Source organism: Rhincodon typus, chromosome 9, assembly GCF_021869965.1.
Source record: "Rhincodon typus isolate 14 chromosome 9, sRhiTyp1.1, whole genome shotgun sequence".
In the NCBI taxonomy this organism is placed as follows: domain Eukaryota; kingdom Metazoa; phylum Chordata; class Chondrichthyes; order Orectolobiformes; family Rhincodontidae; genus Rhincodon; species Rhincodon typus.
Window position 1 is genome coordinate 29,566,253 of NC_063340.1, and position 14,923 is coordinate 29,581,175.

Genomic DNA, 14,923 nt, shown 5'->3' on the forward strand with positions numbered 1-14,923 from the left:
ATAACATAACTTTAGTACAATATGGATAAATAACATCAAAGATAGGTAGAGTGGCAGGTAGTGTTGAGAAGCAGAGAGGCTGTAGAAGGACCTGGACATCTAGGAGATTTGGCAAAGTGATAAATTGAGTACAGTTTGGGAAAGTGCGAGGTTATGCACTTTGGTGGAAAGAAAAGAGGTGTAGACTATTTCCTAAATGGGGAAAGGCTTCAGAAGTCTGAAGCACAAAGGGACTTAGGAGTCCTAGTTCAGGATTCTCTCAAGTTTAACGTACAGGTTCAGTTGGCAGTCAGGAAGGCAAATACAATGTTAGCATTCATTTCAAGAGGGCTAGAATACAAGAGTAGAGATCTACTGCTGAGGCTGTATCAGGCTCTGGTCAAACCACGTTTGGAATATTGTGAGCAGTTTTGAGCCCCGTATCTAAGGAAAGATGTGCTGGCATTGGAGAAGGTCCAGAGGAGGTTTACAAGAATGATCTTGAGGATGAAGGGCTTGTCATGTGAGGAGTTGAGGATGCTGTGTCTGTACTTGATGGAGTTTAGAAGGAAGAGGGGTAATCTGATTGAAGCTGACAGAATACCGAGAGGCCTGGGTAAAGTGGATGTGAAGAAGGTGTTTCCACAAATAGATGAGTCTAGGACCTGAGGGCACAGCCTCAGAGTGAAGGTACAACCCTTTAGAATTGAAATAAGGTGAAATTTCTTCAGCCAGAGGAGTGGTTAATCTATGGAACTCATTGCCACAGAAGGCTGTGAAGGCTAAATTGTTGAGTGTATTTAAGACAGGAATAGGTCCTTGATCTGTAAACGGATCAAATGTTATGGGGAGAAGGCAAGAGAATGGGCTTAAAAAGCATAACAGCTGTGATGGAAATGCAGAGCAGTCTTGATGGGCCAAATAGTCTAATTCTGCTCCTGTATCCTAAGGTCTTGTGGAACAAGACAATCTACTTAATGTCAATGATCCAAGCCCAGTCTTCTTTAACCAGAGCTCCTACCCACACACTGACAGACAGACATAATTTAAAGGATAAATGAATAGAAATAAATAAAGAATTGTCATTTGCCAGTTCAGCAGTCTCATAATGAGTACCCAGGCCTTCAGAAATCCATGGTTAATGGAATTTTTGACAGGCAGTTAATCTGTAGGTCTTGCTTGAATTCCAAAGTCACTGATTCATGCAAATAGGACCATTAACTTGTAGAATTATTCATCCATTTCTTAGAGAGGGGTATTTTCTTATCAGAACAACCAACAAATCGGCAATGCGTGAAAACAAAGAAAGAGAGAGCAAGAAAGCAGCATCATTGTCCAGAAGCTTTAAAACCCCAGTCAGAACTGGTTCACTTTTTTCGTCCTCGCTTTTACTAATATTCTCTGTGATTGGCTGGCCAGCACCAATCTGCCCCTGATTGATTAATTCAACATCCAACCTATTGCCAGTCATGATCTTAGAAGATCTTGGTGCCAAAATGTTGGTAGTGTTCTTAGGATAATAATTAACCTGCAGTTATCTTTCCAGGCCAGTTCCCAAAAGGAAACATAAGTTTGATTGCTGTCTTTTCCTTCCCAAAACAGGTTAATGCTCAAAGTTCAATTCTCAATTTTAGCTCTCCAAACCAAAAATTAGAAAAATAGAAATAAAATAATGAAAGTCCGAACAGAAACCATGAGCGGATGTAAAAGCTATCCTTGAGTAAACACAGGCACCTGTCTGGGTTGTTACCTCCAACTCCCTTATCTCTTCAGTTGTAGAGTGAAGAAGGAAACATCTTTATGGTCACAGAAGGAGGCAATGACCTAGTGGTATTATCACTGAGCTATTAATCGGAAAGCCCAGGTAATGTTCTGGGGACGCGGGTTCAAATTCCATCATTTGGCTGAATCTGAATTCAATAAAAATCTGGAACTAAGATTCTAATGAAGGCCATGAAACCATTGTCACTTGTCAGGAAAAACCCGTCTGGCTCACTAACATCCTTTAGGGAAGGAAACTGCAATCCTTGCCTGGTCTGGCCTCCATGTCATGGCCTTCAGACCCACAGCAATGTGGTTGATCTTTAATTGCCCTCTGAGAAAGTGGGGATGGGTAATAAATGCTGGCCTACCCACATCCCATGAATGAATTTAACAAAGGAACAATGAACTCCAATAGCTCATAGCTCCAGCATACTTTTTGAAATTATCTGCACATCTGCAAAATAATCTGTGGATCTTTCCACCCTGCCTTCCTGTACTCTTAATTACAATGCCGTTCATCGGTCAGGATATCAATTTCTTCTTCTTTGCCCATCCCAACACATGAGCCAAACCCAGCACATTAATAGGAACTAAGTGAAATCACATTTACATGATTCAAAGTGATTAATATTAGAATAAATGATGCATTGACTTACATAGCTTTTCTGTGTGTTGGTTTCTGTCTGTGTAGTTGTTTCCAGTACTCTGATTTCTAGATGATGATGAAATGCCAGCTATGGCCCAATAATCATTTCCAAGCCTGTCCATGTTGTCAGTGATCACTTGGGTGATAGACCTCTAAATGATTGCCTGTGCTTGCTATTCAATTAATGATAGAAGATGGGTTCCAAAGCCTGACGCTGCAGTCCAAGAATCTACAGTTCTTGAAATTGGCAACACTCTGAGAAAAGTAAGTTGCGCTGAGACAGAAAGACTATCACGATGGCACCTCAAAATGAAGTGCCTTTGGTTGCTTCGAGGGAAGTCAGCAAATAGAGGAGGCCTGAAGTAAGTCATCAGGCTGGGCTTAAACTCCTTCACAGGATTGGTTTCAGAAGCATCTGTGGGATTTCATCTCTGTCATCTTGTCACTGTGGAATAGCACCTCTAACTCTGAGGTCTCCCTGACCCACTAACAGATGTCACCTCGAATGAATTACTGGGCTTTGCAATCTGGGAGGAGGTGATGGATGGACGATAGTAGATAGAGGGATAGAGGAGTGGTGGATGCTGAGACAGCAAGAAAATACTGGACATTGCAAAAGTCAGACATTGTTTGGCTCAGTGGACTGCAGGCAGCTGATCCAGTTCCAAATGGACTGATAGGAAACTTCCCTGAGGTAGGAATGATTGGGAAATTTCCTGGTCCAGTTGCTTCTTCTGCCTCCATTCTTTTTCCATAGTGTCCAGAGAATTCAGTCCTCTGTTTTTATGCAGCTGTGCTCTGTGACTTCATCTCTCAAGGAGGCATACAAGCTGAATATATTTAACTTAATTCAATGTAAGGTAGATGAATTAATTACACTGAAAGCTAGAAAGCCAACTGATAAAATATGTGACCTTACATCTTTTGACATCGTTAATTCTATAAAATATCATAAAATAACTTCTCAATTAATTAATGAAATATGGATGATATTGTTGAAATGCATTAGAGAACAAGTAGCATTAAAGGCTTCCTGGTTTTTCAAATTGATGGTCATAAGAGTTAAGTTAAAATATGCCAGTGAACTTCCTGTTATAATACATCTGCACAAGGAAGGAGCTGATTTCACCATCCTTGTCAGCAGGTTTGCTTACAAAGTCAGGACTGGATCTGAGAGCATGGAGTGCAGTCAGTTCAGAAAGAGATAAGTGAAGGGAGCAGAAAAGTAATGGTGACCAATATCAAGTTGACCGTTTTCGATGAACAGGTAAAAGGCCAGAGAGATGGATTCAAGTGGAGGGAGAAGGTTGGAAACAGGTGAAAAGGAACCTGCCAACAAGGGTATTGCTGTTGTTGTCTGGCATACTGACCTCTAAACTGTAGAAGTTGAGCGTCAGCTCTTGGACACCTCCTCTTAAGTCCCCTGGACCATGATGTCGCCATTGAACATCAGGCTATTGTGTCCACACTCTCACTAACCTCATGGCATCCGGAGACCTCCCTGCCCTCCCCCACCTGCTTCCCTCTCAGCCTACCAACTCAAAGTCCCCCAACTCCATTCAGCCTACTTCTATCTTCTTCCCAAAATTCACAAACAGGACTGCTTAGGCAGACCCATTGGTTCTGCCTGTTCCTCCTCCACAGAGTTTATTCCTTCCAACCTTGACTCAATTATTTTTTCCTCCTCTCAGCCAGTCCCTTCCCAGTTACATCCGCAACTCTTCTAATGCTTTACACATCAGTTTCAAAATTTCCAGCCTGAGCACCAGCCGTCTCCTTTTCAAATGTATGTCGAATTCCTCGAGACATCCATTCCCCATCAGAGTACTCCTGCAGTTTTCCACTTCTTCCTGGATAGGCAGCCTGAGCCATCCCCAGCCACCACCACCAGCCTCTACCTGGCTGAGTTGTCCTCACTTAAAACAATTTCTTCTTTAACTCCTCTCTGTTTCATCAGATCAAAGATGTTGCTATCGGTACCCACATGACAGTTATGTCAGTCTCTGTGAGGTATTTGGAACATTCCTTGTTCCAGTCCTACTTGGGTTCTGCCCCACAACTTTTTCTCCTGTACATCAATGACATCATTGGTGCCACTTTCTCTTCTGATCTGGAATTGGAAAAATTATCAGTTATTCTTCCAATTTTCACCCTGCTCTCAATTTCATCTGGTCCATTTCTGGCATCTCCCTTACCTTCCTGAACATCTCTGTTACCATTTCCAGGAATAAACAGGCCACTGATACCCATTGCAAACCCACCAACTCCCACAGTTCTCTGAACTATATATCCTCACACCCTGCTTCCTGTAAGGACTCCTTTCCATTCTCCTAGTTTCTGCATTTCTATCAGATCTGTTCGGCTGATGCCACCTTCTGCAGAAGCACCTCAGAAATATCCGCCCTTTTCCTCAACAAGGATTCCCCACTACCATGGTTGACAGGGCCCTTAGCCATGTCTGACCCATTTCCTGCACTTCTGTCCTCACTAATTCTTCTCCCTTCCACAACACCAGTATGGAGCCTGGGCCCTCACTTTCTACCCCACCAGCCTCCGCATTCAAGGCAGCCTATTGTTCAGTTACTATTCTACTTCCCACCCTTTAATTCCAATTTATCGGGGCTAGATTGTTGTTACCTAATTGAAATTGGCTTTCCCCCAATTGGTAATTCTTACTTTGATTGTCTTTTTAGTCTTTTCCATAGCCAACCAAAACATAGAAAATAGGAGCATTTCAATCCTGCAAGCTGCTTCGCCATTCAGTATGATCATGGCTAATAATCCAATTTGGTGCTGCTCTTCCCACTTTCTCAACCATACTCTTTCCCAACATACACATTTCCCTTTAGCCCTAAGAACTATATTGAAATCCCTTGTGAAGATATTCAATGTTTTGGCCTCAATCATTTACTGTGGCAGATAATACCACGTGCTCAACACTCTGTCTGGGTGAAGCACTTTCTCTTCTACTCAGTCCTAAAAGGCCTACCCCATATCCTTGATAGAGATAACAAGGTGCAGAGCTGGATGAACACAGCAGGCCAAGCAGCATCAGGGGAGCAGGAAAGCTGACGTTTCAGGCCGAGACCCTTCTTCAGAAATGGGGGAAGGGCAGGGGGTTCTGAAATAAATAGGGAGAGAGGGGGAGGCGGATAGAGGAGAAGATAGGTGGAGAGGAGACAGACAGGTCAAAGGGGCGGGGATGGAGCCAGTAAAGGTGAGTGTAGGTGGGGAGTTAGGGAGGCGATAGGTCAGTCCAGGGAGGATGGACAGGTCAAGGGGGCGGGATGAGGCTAGTAGGTAGGAGATGGGGGTGGGGCTTGAGGTGGGAGGAGGGGATAGGTGGGAGGAAGAACAGGTTAGGGAGGCGGGGACAAGCTGGACTGGTTTCAGGATGCGGTTGGGGGAGGGGAGATTTTGAAGCTTATGAAGTCTACATTGATACCATTGGGCTGCGGGGTTCCCAAGTGAAATATGAGGTGCTGTTCCTGCAACCTTCGGGTGGCATCGTTGTGGCACTGCAGGAGGCCCAGGATGGACATGTCGTCTAAGGAATGGGAGGGGGAGTTGAAATGGTTTGTGACTAGGAGGTGCAGTTGTTTAGTGCAAACCGAGCGTAGGTGTTCCGCAAAGCGGTCCCCAATTCTCCGCTTGATTTCCCCGATGTAGAGGAGGCCATACCGGGAGCAGCGGATACAGTATACCACATTAGCAGATGTGCAGGTGAACATCTGCTTAATGTGGAAGGTCTTCTTGGGGCCTGGGATGGGGGTGAGGGGGGAGGTGTAGGGGCAGGTGTAGCACTTCCTGCGGTTGCAGGGAAAAGTGGTGGGGCTGGAGGGGAATGTGGAGCGGACAAGGGAGTCACGGAGAGAGTGGTCCCTCCAGAAAGCAGATAAAGGTGGGGAGGGAAAAATGTATTTGGTGTTGGGGTCAGATTGCAGATGGTGGAAGTGTCGGAGGATGATGCGTTGGATCCGGAGGTTGGTGGGGTGGTACGTGAGGATGAGAGGGATTCTGTTTTGGTTGTTATTGCGGAGAGGGGGTGTGAGGGATGAGTTGCAGGAAATGCGGGAGACACGGTCGAGGGCGTTCTCGACCACTGCGGGGGGGGGGGGTGTCGCGGTCCTTGAAAAACAAGGACATCTGAGATGTATGGGAGTGGAATGTCTCATCCTGGGAGCAGATGCGGTGGAGGCAAAGGAATTGGGAACAGGGGATGGCATTTTTGCAGGAAGGTGGGTGGGAGGAGGTGTATTCTAGGTAGCTGTGGGAGTCGGGCTTGAAATGGATATCGGTTTCTAGGTGGTTGCCAGAGATGGAAACACAGAGGTCCAGGAAGGACAGAGCGGTATCAGAGATGGTCCAGGTGAACTTAAGGTTGGGGTGGAAGGTGTTGGTGAAGTGGATGATCTGTTCGAGCTCCTCGTGGGAGCACGAGGCGGCGCCGATACAGTCATCGATGAAACGGAGGAAGAGGTGGGGTTTAGGGCCAGTGTAGCTACGAAAGAGAGATTGTTCCACATAACCTACAAAGAGGCAGGCATAGCTTGGGCCCATGCGGGTACCCATAGCCACCCCCTTTGTCTGTAGGAAGTGGGAGGAATTGAAAGAGAAGTTGTTAAGGGTGAAGACGAGTTGGGCTAAGCGGATGAGGGTGTCAGTGGAGGGGGACTGGTCAGGCCTGTGGGACAGGAAGAAGCAGGGAGGGCCTTTAGGCCGTCTGCATGGGGAATGCAGGTGTATAGGGACTGGACGCCCATGGTAAAGATGAGGTGTCGGGGACCAGGGAATTGGAAGTTTTGGAGGAGGAGGAGGGCGTGGGTGGTGTCACGGACGTAGGTAGGGAGTTCCTGGACCAAGGGGGAGAAAATGGAGTCGAGCGCAGGAAGCGCTACACCTCCCCCCTCACCCCCATCCCAGGCCCCAAGAAGACCTTCCACATCAAGCAGATATTCACCTGCACATCTGCTAATGTGGTATACTGTATCCGCTGTTCCCGTCATGGCCTCCTCTACATCGGGGAAACCAAGCGGAGGCTTGGGGACCGCTTTGCGGAACACCTACGCTCGGTTCGCACTAAAAAAACTGCACCTCCCAGTCGTAAACCATTTCAACTCCCCCTCCCATTCCTTAGACGACATGTCCATCCTGGGCCTCCTGCAGTGCCACAACGATGCCACCCGAAGGTTGCAGGAACAGCACCTCATATTTCGCTTGGGAACCCTGCAGCCCAATGGTATCAATGTAGACTTCATAAGCTTCAAAATCTCCCCTCCCCCAACCGCATCCCGAAACCAGCCCAGCTTGTCCCCGCCTCCCTAACCTGTCCTTCCTCCCACCTATCCCCTCCTCCCACCTCATGCCCCACCCCCATCTCCTACCTATTAGGCTCATCCCGCCCCCTTGACCTGTCCATCCTCCCTGGACTGACCTATCGCCTCCCTAACTCCCCACCTGCACTCACCTTTACTGGCTCCATCCCCGCCTCTTTGACCTGTCTGTCTCCTCTCCACCTATCTTCTCCTCTATCCATCTTCTATCCGCCTCCCCCTCTCTCCCTATTTATTTCAGAATCCCCTTCCCCTCCCCCATTTCTGAAGAAGGGTCTCGGCCCGAAACGTCAGCTTTCCTGCTCCTCTGATGCTGCTTGGCCTGCTGTGTTCATCCAGCTCTACACCTTGTTATCTCAGATTCTCCAGCATCTGCAGTTCCTACTACCTCTACCCTATATCCGTAGTCTGTGACTCGTGGCTTTAGACTTCCTAGTCTTTGGAGCATCCTTTGCATTTACCCTGTGTAGTCTGATGAGATATCTACACCCTCCCCGCTCGACATGCACACCACCACTACCACCACTTCTAAATTCCAGTGGATATAGTCCTAACTGATACTGTCTCCATTTGTGAATCCTGCCATCCCGGTAATCAGTTTGGTAAACCTTCATTACACTCCCTCCAAAGCCAGAACATCTTTGCTCAGATAAGAAGAGCAAAATTGCACACAATACTCCAGATGTGGTTTTTACCAAGGCCCTGTAAACCTGCAGCAAGAATCCCTACTCAGATAATCAATTCTTCTTAGTATGAGGATCAGCATACCACTTGCCGCCTTTATTGCCTGCGGCACCTATGTACTTACACTCAGTAACTGGTGTACAAACACACTCCAGTCTCCTTGTACCTTTCCTTTTTTTCTCATCTATGACCGTTCAGATAATAATCTGCCATCTTGTTTTTGCTACCAGATGTGAATAACCTCACATTTATCTACGTTGTACTTCATCTGCCACTCATTTGCCCACTCACTGAACTTGTCCAAATCACACCTAAAGCATCTGGTTTCCCTTCCACAGTTCACCCTCCTACCCAGCTTTGTGCCGTCTACAAACTTGGAGGTGTTACATATAGTTTCCTCATGTAAATCATTAACATATATTTTGAATAGCTGGGGGCCAAGCATTGTTCCCTGTGGTACTCTACTAGTCACTGACTACCACTAAGATAAAGATCCTATTTATTCCTACTCTTTGTTTCTTGTTTGCCAACCAGTTCTGTATCCATGTCAGTGCACTAGGCTCAATTCCTATACTTTAATTTCTTGAGAAAGCTAAAGGGCATAGGTTTAAGCTGAAAAGGGAGAGATTTAAAAGAGACCTGACAGGCAGTTTTTTTCACAGAGAGTGGTGCGTGTACGGAACGAACTGCCAGAAGTTGTAGAAGCAGGTATAATTGCAAAATATAAAAGACATTTGGATAGGTACATGAACAGCAAAGGTTTAGAGGGATATGGGACAAATGCTGGCAAGTGGGACTGGTTAAGTTTAGGAAACCTGGTTGGCATGGATAGTTGGGCTATCCATGCTATATGACTGTAAGCTGCCACTTCTGTCACCTCCAGTGGGATACAACCACCAGACACACCTATCCCTCCATTGTCGGCGTTGTGCAAGGACTTTTCCCTCTGGGACAATCCTGGCTCACTCCCCCTCCACTCCCAACACCTGCCAATGCCCTCATGACATCTTCCAACGCAACACAGTAGCTGCAAAGCTTGCCCAGTTACCTCCTCATTATCCAAGGGTCTAGACACACCTTCCAGGTGAAGCAATGAGGTCCTCTCAACACTGGAGAGACGACCAGGTGACAGCTATGTAGAAACCTATGTTCTGTCTGTAAAAATCACCCTGAGCTTCCAGTTGCCTGCCATTTCCAGCACACCATAGTATTCTCACACCAATATTTATCTCAGGCCTGCAGCAGTGCTCCAGCGACTTGATGCAAGCTGGAAGAACAACGTCTAATGTTTAGCTCAGGAACATTACAGCCTCGGGGCTCATCAAGTTGAATAATTTTAGAGCATGAATGCCTCCTGCTATGTCATTTGCCCACCACCATGATCACTTATTTAGCTTCTCACCTCCCATGATTTATTGTCAATGACTGTTTGTCTGCCTAACCTTTTCTTCTCCCTACCTGGGCTCTGTCACCGTCTATCTGCTTAGTCCTTTTTCCACCTCAACTCCCATCATCTGCATAAAACACCTTTTCCTAGCTGCTATCGGTTCTAAAGAAGGGTAATTAGACTTGAAAAGTTACATTCTTTTGACTCTGAGTTTCTCCAGCAATTTCTGTTTCTGTGTGTTTCACGTCCCTAGTATTCACAATTCTTTGCTTTGTCTTTCACTAATTGCCCACCTTGTTAACTTGGTTCTTACTGCAGTGTTAATAAACCTTGTATAACCACTGCTTTCTCTAACAAGTTTTCACTCAATAAAGTTTCCTCTGTACTTCTGCCTCTCTCCTCAGAAATAACTTTGATGTTTATCATTGTCAAAAATCTCTTAAGCCTCCAATTTTCTGATTATATTGCCTTTCCCCTTACATCTTGCCTCATTGTACAGTCACTGTTCATTTCAGTCAATCACTCCTTTTCTGCCACCATGTTCAGCTTTGAACTTCAACAGTCCTCTGTTTTTCACATCTCATTAATTGCATCAAACATCAGCCTCACATCATCTATGGAGGACTATTTTTTTGCAAAGATAGAATTACACAGTCGCGACCACAGTTTAGGAACAGGCCACTTGTCCCATTAGATTTCTGCTGATGTTTATGTCCCACATCAGAATACCTAGTTTCCCTCTTTTATAAAACAAAGTGATTTTTATCCTTTTATCATAGATTTGATGGTTGTCTTAAGCACACCAGCTTTTCTGTTCCTTTAAAAACTTGAATAAGAATGCACTGTTGACAAAAATATTTTGCTGTCTCCACTTTTTTACTGCATATGCAGACTGGAAATCACACCTTAGCTTCTGTCTCTGGCATAAGTATTCAGATATGATTAGAAGGGTTTGCTGAAATTCTTTCTCCATACTAATTAGATAAATAAAAGTTAATTCAAAATCATGATTCCAAATTCCTCAATTGTCAAAATATCTTGGTAATTTTTTATTTGAGTAGATAAAGAACATTGTTTCACACAGGCATACATAATTTTGCACACTTTTAACTCACTATTCTGCAAGTTTTGCTTCTCCAAATGTATCTGAAAAGGTCTTACCATTCATGTGCTAAATTGTAAAAACAAAAATGTTTACTACATATTTACCAGTTGTGTTTAGTAAACTGGGCTTTTTGAAATGTAACATGAAGTGCATATGCTTCTGCATGTTGAAAATATATCCACTTTTATTGCCTGTGGTTTTGGCAGGGATAGTTTTATTTTATCTGCATGCACCCAAGGGCTTCGAAAACCTTTTATAGAAACTGGAACATTTTACCACCAGTGGAAACCCCAAAGTGTTAAAAGCAAGGTTTGTGTTTTTGATCATATATGTGGTAAAATATACTCATGCTGGGACAATGCAAAGGAAGGAGGCAGGAAATTTGGTAAGAGGGTTAGCAAACCAGCTTCTTGAGATGCATGATAAAGGGAATTTCCATGGAGTTCACCTTTATTTTATTTAAATAGTGCAAGGTGCTTCATGACTTAAAAGCTATTTTTAAACATCTACAAAGATACAGGATGAATTGAAAGAAAACTACACTGTGAGAAGAGGAATGCAATGACATTATAAGGTATGTAAAGGATGTGAATAAAGTTACTTAATTTTTTGTGTTTCAGGGAGGCTTATGGTGTTTTGGGGGGAATGGGCTTCCTTATGCACAGAGCCTAAGCTCTGTTCCATCTGAGAAGGTTGAATCATTTTGTCTTCAAGCACTAGCCAAACATTCTAAGGTAAAGTTCTGTTATTTTCCCTGAAGGCTCTGAATAAAATTATTCTGTCTTTTCGTTAAAGAGATAAAACTAAGCATTTTAACGTGTTATAATCTATTGTCAAGAAACGTGGGTGGCACGGTGGCGCGGTGGTTAACACTGCTGCCTCAGTGCCAGGGACCTTGGTTCGATTCCAACCTAGGGCGACTGTCTGTGTGGAGTTTGCACATTCTCCCCGTGTCTGCATCGGTTTCCCCCAGGTGCTATAGCTTCCTCCCACAGTCCAAAGGTGTGCAGGTTAGTTGGATTCGCCATGCTAAGTTGCCCATAGTGTTCAGAGATGTGTAAGTTAGGTGCATTAGCCATGGGAACTGCAGGGTTACAGGGATAGTTTAGGGGATGGTTCTGGGTGGGTTGCTCTTCAGAGGGTCAGTGTGGACTTGTTGAGCTGAATGACTTGTTTGCACACTGTCGGGATTCTATGATTTACTAAATTAGATTGGAAGAACAACAAAAGCTATCTAGCTACACAATTTGTTCAATCATTCAAATCTATTTAGAGAGTTTGAATTAATTTTATATTTTCTAATCAACCTCCTCAGATGTTATTACACACCTCTGGAGCAGGTGAGACTTGAACCTTGGCCTCTTAGCAGAGAGGTAGGATCATTACCAGTGCACCACAAGAGCCCCTTCTAGATCAATTTTATCCTCACACTGACAGTATATGTTCAACAAAAGCACTGAGCTTCATTTAAGTAGCTGCTGTTGGTCCATAGCCTACTGTGCCCTAGCATTTTAAGCGCTCATACAGATGATTCTTAAAGGTTGCATGAGGACCTGCCTCCACTGCCCCCTCAGGCAGTGCTTTCCACATATATACCAGCTTCTGGGTGAAAATATTTTTCCTCAGGTGTCCTCTAAACTACTTACTTCTCACGTTAAACTTGTGCCCTCTGGTCTTTGACACGTCTGCTATGGGGAAACGATTCTCATGATCTAATTTGTCTATGCCCCTCGTTATTTTGTATACCTCTATCAGATACTCTTTCAGCCTCCTCTGCTCCAAGGAAAACAAACCCAGCCTATCTAGTCTCACTTTATAACTGAGATTTTTTGCCCCAGGCAACATTCTGGTGAATCTCCTATGTACTCTCACAAGCGCAATTGCGTCCTTCCAATGGTGTGGTGACCAGAACTGCTTACGAGATTCCATCTGTGGCCTAACCACAGCTTTAAAAGTTATAACAAGACTTCCTTGCTTCTATATTCTATACCATGGCTAATGAAGGCAGGCATTCCATATGCCTACTTCACAGACCTGTGCTGACACCGTCAGGGATCTATGGACTTGTACACCAAGGTCCCTTTGTTCCTCAGTACTGCCTAGGGACCTGCCATTAATTGTGTATATCCTTCCCTTATTAGACTTCCCAAATGCATCACCTCGTATTTATTAGGATTAAATTCCACCTGCCGTTATTTTGCCCAATTTACCAGTACCGAATGGGATCATGCTTCTTGTGTTATTGGAGCTGCACTCATTCAGGCGCGTGAGAGTATTACACCATGCTCCTGACTTGTCCTTGTAGATGGTGGACAGCCTTTGGGGAGTCAGGTGAATTACTGGCTGCAGTATTCCTAGCCTATAATGATTCCAGCTGAGTTTCTGGTCAATGATGAGCCTTAGGATTTAATTCATTGAAGGTGAAGGGGCAGTGGATTATTTCTTATTGGAGATGCTGTGGAGCTGAATGGCCCTGGTAGAATCCAAACTGAGCATCAGGGAGCAGGTTTTTGTGAAGCATACGCTGCTTGATGGCGCTGTTGATGACAAACTCCATCACTGTGTCATCGCTTGGCAGGCCTACTCACTATGGTGTATGAACTGCCACTTATGATGAAGATTGCTTACACCATCTTCTTTAAGTGTAAGAAAGCACAGGGACAGCTTGACACGGAGTGATAGAGAGAAAACATATCCTGGTTTAATTAGAAGAATCTCTTGTCATTAACAAGATATAGATTATTACATATTAACAAATGATGAATCAATACAATCGACATTGTTACAGAGATGTTGAGGAGTTAGACCTCGGACCTTCAAGATCATAAATTGTTCTGCTCACAAGTCCATATTACATTATTCTGGTGGATAGTGATTTTGGCATTCCTCAGTATTAACCCTTTCAGATCCTATATCATCTGTCAGGACCTTCACAGGGCCCCAGTGTGCATTCTGAAAATCTGAAGGTCATAATATTTAACCCATTTTCTTTGTGCTTTCTCAACAGAACTGTAAGGTTCATTGTTCTGTTCTTTCAGCTTTGTAATATTTAAGTGGCATCTGTTTCTCCTCTGTTATTTTAAAATAATCTCGTATGTAGATTTGTGCTAGTAGCAGTGCCCTATTTTAAATTGGTAGCTGAAATTTTCATGGGAGAATCATAGAATCCCTACAGACCATTCAACCCATCGAGTCCACACTTATCTTCTGAAGAGCATCCCATGCACACCCACCCTGTAACCCTGCATTTCCCATGGCTAATCCTCCTAACCTACACATCCCTGGACACTGTGGACAATTTAGCATAGCCAATCCACCTAACCTGTACATCTTTGGACTATCAGAGGAAACCAGAGCACCCAGAGGAAACCCATGCAGACATGGGGAGAATGTGCAAACTTTGCGCAGTCACCTGAGGCTGGAATTGAACCTGCGTCCCTGGTGCTGTGAGGTAGCAGTGCTAATCACCGAGCTACCGTGCTTCCCCAAAAAAGGATGTTGCAGCATTGGAAGAACATTGTAGGACAGGAATGGTACTGACTGGTGCTTTTGTTTGGACCTATTGTTGACTGGGGAATTGTTGCACAAAATACAACTCTAATTCATAGTTTAGTTTGAAAAGGCAGATCTTTTCTGTGTAATGTTGCATCATTTTGCTGTGTAATGCTGCCTGTACTGTATTCGTACAAGTTTCTTTAATCTCAAATGACTCACTTTGAATTTGCACTAATATCAGGTTCCAAGCCACTGTGACAAGATTGTAATGAATGGAGGTCTGCAGTTGCTTCAGAAAATATATCAGCTGCGTCAAGATTCTCCAAAAATTCAAAGAAATATCATTCGAACAATTGGAAATTTGGCTTTACATGAACATCTTCACTCAGCTGTGGCACAGTCAGGTACAGTGAAACTATTCTATGTCAGGTTTCCTAATTATTTTGAAAAGAATTAAGATTAATTTATTATTTTATGCATTTCACATAGTTGTGATAAAGATTCACCCTTTATTTTATTATAGCTGTTTT

The 14,923-nt window shown here is 44.2% G+C and overlaps 1 protein-coding gene across 1 annotated transcript in view; it reads left to right on the top strand.

The window, feature by feature from the left end:
- The first annotated feature begins 3,617 nt into the window (after positions 1-3,617).
- serac1 (serine active site containing 1) overlaps positions 3,618-14,923 on the top strand; it is a 119,191-nt gene continuing 107,885 nt past the window's right edge. The window contains exons 1-3 of the mRNA XM_048600968.1: positions 3,618-3,656; positions 11,519-11,632; positions 14,635-14,797. Of these exons, the coding sequence (XP_048456925.1) occupies positions 3,618-3,656; positions 11,519-11,632; positions 14,635-14,797 (316 nt within the window). The remainder of the gene's footprint in view (positions 3,657-11,518; positions 11,633-14,634; positions 14,798-14,923) is intronic.